At 43.8% G+C, this 4,134-nt stretch overlaps 1 protein-coding gene across 1 annotated transcript in view; it reads right to left on the bottom strand.

The window, feature by feature from the left end:
* SHH (sonic hedgehog) overlaps positions 1 to 1,732 on the bottom strand; it is a 10,658-nt gene extending 8,926 nt beyond the window's left edge. Inside the window, exon 1 of the mRNA XM_009322501.1 lies at positions 1,209 to 1,732. Coding sequence (XP_009320776.1) covers positions 1,209 to 1,517 — 309 coding nt within the window. The 5' untranslated portion in view covers positions 1,518 to 1,732. The remainder of the gene's footprint in view (positions 1 to 1,208) is intronic.
* Positions 1,733 to 4,134: the final 2,402 nt, after the last annotated feature.

The raw sequence follows: 4,134 nt of genomic DNA, 5'->3' as shown, positions 1-4,134 counted from the left end.
CCCGGCAAACGTGCGGAAAATCAGGCCGGGGAACGGGGAGAGTTTGGGAAATTCCACCCCCCACCCCCCCTTCCCCGCGTCCACTCCCCGCCTAGTCCTTCCAGGCGAGTCCTGTTGTAGCACTGAAGGTGGGGCTTAAATGTATTAATATTAAAAAAGCGCTGTTGACCTATATTTGGAGGAAACCCATTTCCAGTGTCTAGATTGCATGTAGTTTCAGAAACTCCGGGATTGGCAGAGCGATCGACTTCACCGAGCTCTCTGTTGAGCATGAATAATAATTATGAGGTGACTCTCGGAGAGGTTCTCTCTCTCTCTCTCTCTTTTTTTTTTTGCATAAAATGGTTCCGCAATCTGATTCCACCCGAGATCCAATATTTACCCAGTTGTAAACCTTGTGCCATCAGATTTTTTAAAACAGAAGGTGATGCAATGCCGATAAGTTGCAAGTCCCTCCCCTATGGAAGTACCAGAGCATTGGTGGCGAGCATCCTTAAAGAAATATCAATATATTTACGCTCTGATGGGCACAATTGCAAATGATGGTATTGCAATACGAGCTATATAATACGGAATCAGGAGAGGAATAGTCGATCCGGCTTCAGCTGCCTTTTGTGAGTGCACGGCTACATGCCTACTAAATTTAGAATATGCTCGCGAGGAAAAAAAATAATAATGACGGCTAAAATGAAATGAAGGGGGAAAAAAAGAAAGAAATGAAATAAAATATATATAAAAGAATCAAGTCAGCAGGCGTAGCAACCGAGGACTACGTTTGTAATAATGAGTGAGTGGCCTGGCGGTCACTATACACTTGGGGTCCTCTGAGCTGTATGCAATTCGTTTGATCAAAGTGCATCCTTGGGGACAAACGCAAACAGCAATCTCTAACCAAGTTACAGGGAACGCCATGGCACGGTAATGCCTGTAAGTATCACACAGATTCCCCCACCAAATATCTAGATAGCTCCAGCTCCAGCCCCTGCTAACTTGTCTGGATAGATGGTATTTACATTCAATGGGGGAAACTAGCCGAGTTTGGAGGGGCGGGGGGAGGAGGGGGAGAGGGAAAGGGTGGAGGGGGGAGGGGGGGGGGGAGGAGGGGGAGAGGGAAAGATGGGGCTTTCAAAAATACTAAGACAGATGCGTCCTTTAGGATTGCTCAGAGAGGTTAACAAACACAAATACAGGTATCTCTGTGGCTCTACCTGAGTCATCAGTCTGTCAGCTCCCGTGTTCTCTTCATCCTTAAAAATAATGTCAGGGTTGTAATTTGGGGTTAGTTCTTTAAATCTCTCGGAGTTTCTTGTGATCTTCCCTTCATATCTTCCACTGGCCCCTAGGGTCTTCTCTGCCACATTGGGAATAAACTGCTTATAGGCTAAAGGGGTCAGCTTTTTGGGGTGTCTCCTTTTTCCAATGCCCCTGCCTGGTCCACAAGTCAGCCCAGAGGAGACTAAAAGAGCGCAGATGAAGCCCACCAAGAGAATTCTTGTCAACAGCAGCATTTCGTCCATTGAATCCAATTACTTCAAAGCTCTCTGTGCCTATCCCTGGCTGTCTCTCTAGAGCTCTCTCTCCTCCTATGTCCTTGTCTGCTTTCTGAATCGTATACTATCCACCGATCCCTAGCAAGACAGGTGCTGGAATGGCAGGCTTTAGGTCGCTGATAACGGAACACATCGGAGTTTGGTCGGGAGACAGCAATCGAGAGACAAAAAAAGGGTCTGATTTTAATGGTAGCAAAGCAAGACGCTTGTGAGAGGAGTCTGCCTTTAGTTCTATATTATAGCTGCCAGGGCCGAGAGCTGATTGGCCAAGGCGAGACAAGCTTGTCTTCTGATGTTTTAACCCTCAAAAAGGCAACAAATTCTTGAAAGATTTTTTTTTTTTCCTTTTACCTGAAGGGCTTGGAGCTGAGAGGGGTGGAGATCGCGCTTTCTTGGGATAACATCAATTACACGCTGGGTTGTTTTTTTTTTTTTTTTCAAAAACTTTCTTGGCAGAATGGTACATTTGTCAGCAAGAGGAACAGATGCCTCTGTGAAAGAGAAAAAAAATAATAAATAAGATTAGCAGGCTGCCTCAGTGCAAGTCAAGTTTCTAAGGGCAGTTGCGGTTAAATAAAATGCCGAATTATCGGGGAGCCGTCCAAAGAGAAACGTATTGGGGAAATATTAGCGCCCGGGGGGGAATAATGCCATTTAAAAGCGCACCCACCTAAATGGTTTTGTAACAGGTTTCTTCCTCTCGAAAAGGGAGATTGCTCTCCCTCCTAAAGACATACGTTTTTAAACACACTCGCCTTTTAGCTGATAAATGACTGCTTTAAAGGCACAAACAAGTAAGTCTGATGCGAGGCGGCAGTTATATGAAGTTAGCGTGTCTGACTTGTGTACCGCACAACTGCAACGTGGAGGGACCTAAATGGCACTTTAAAAAAAAAAAAAAATAAAAGCAGGACTAACTTAAAATAATGTTGTACCTTCAGAAGTGCATGAAAAGTCATCTGATGAAAAATAGATGGTCTCCTGAGCACGCTGGGGCTATATTCTTTGTTTCTTTGGTCGAAGTCGAAGAGAAGCGGTTTAGACTCTTACACCTCCTTGCGGGGTGTCATTAAGTTTTTAAGAAAAGCATAGTGTTGAAAGCATCCGCAAACACAATTAACAGAGATCGATCCAAGCAAAGTGAATGGAAAGGGGATAAGTTTAATGTTAAATTAATTGTTATCTCATGCAGCGTGGCAAGTGATGTCTTTATCCCGATCTCCAAAAGCTACTAATCAGACAAAGGTGTTGAGAGACGAGCAAAATTGCAGAGATGGGGCTGATAGAGCAGGTTAGACAGAAAAGCAGAGTCCCATATGAACAAACACTTCTCTGCCTGTAAAGAGCTCATTTACTTTTGCTCCTAAGAAAATACAATTTGTCCTAGGATCTAGAAAGTTTCAGGAGTTTTGTAAGAGTTCTTAAAAATGCCAGGGCGACACGCTGAAGTAAGTCAAAGTCCACCCTCTCAGAAAAACAAAAACAAATCAACTTTATTTAAGTTTTTTTTTTTTTAAAAAGAAGCTCTTTGGGGCGAGCAATTGTACGGGAGTTTTCCGGTCTGTGACATCGAGCTGAGTCGTAATCAACTTAGACCATGTGAAAATGGACTTTAAAATGAGGTTTTAAGTGGTAAAAAAGTTGTATATCCGTAAACTGTAACAAGCGGGGCAGCATGGACTTTACAAGGGACAAAGTGGCCTTTCTGCGTAAACTTTAGAAAAGAGCCGAAAGAAGCGATCCGAAGCTCTCACACCGACTCTAACTGGTGCTCTTCCCTCTTTTTTAGCCTATGCTTTTCTTCTGCTATTTATGTTTCTTTGTAGAGTTTCAGTGAATCGTTGATTTCTCTTTCCGAGCTTTAAATTTAGGAGTTTTGACTTGGGAATGGGTACAAAGTTAGAAAGTCAGCAGCTTGGCTTCTAGGTTTTTATCAGGCAACTTAGTTGCAGAAACAAGTTGTATAACAGCTAAATACCTGCCTCACGCTATTAAAAAACAAACTTAAGTTTTATCTCCCCGTCTGCGTGCATGTGAGAAGACAGATACAAGGAATATATAATTTATACAAAAGAGGGTATGTTCTTTTGATGTGGTTGCTTAAACAGCATGACTTGATATAACAGTTGATTAAACAGTGCCAAGGAATAAAAGCTATTCTTAATGGTGTGGGATACTGCAAATCTTTTATCACCCCTCTTACCTTGTCCCCCTCCCCAAGGAAAGCTGATCGATATCCCAGGCACTAGACGGGTGGACATCGCAATGAAGAAGTATAGAGAATAAGGATAAACTCCCTCATTATCAGATTGCCATATGTACAAAGCAGTCACCCAAAGATTAACAGGAAAGGAAACGCAAAGAAGGAATTAATTAAATGCAAGTAATAAATGCGCAGGGAGGGGGGGCAAAGGGAGAAATCAAGAAAAGTTGTAACTGTGGGAAGCTTGAAATCACCCTCCTATCAAATTAGATGTGAAAGAAAGCAGAGCTGGGGGGTGCGGGGAGGGTCTGCTCAGTTTCAGCGCAGGCTGGAGCTGGCCGCGGCCCCGCCGGGAGCCGGGCGGGGGGAGCCGGGGGAGCC

Source organism: Pygoscelis adeliae, unplaced genomic scaffold (assembly GCF_000699105.1).
Source record: "Pygoscelis adeliae isolate BGI_AS28 unplaced genomic scaffold, ASM69910v1 Scaffold123, whole genome shotgun sequence".
Taxonomy (NCBI): Eukaryota; Metazoa; Chordata; class Aves; order Sphenisciformes; family Spheniscidae; genus Pygoscelis; species Pygoscelis adeliae.
Note: the sequence above shows the minus strand (reverse complement) of the source record. Positions and strands in the feature narration are given on the sequence as shown.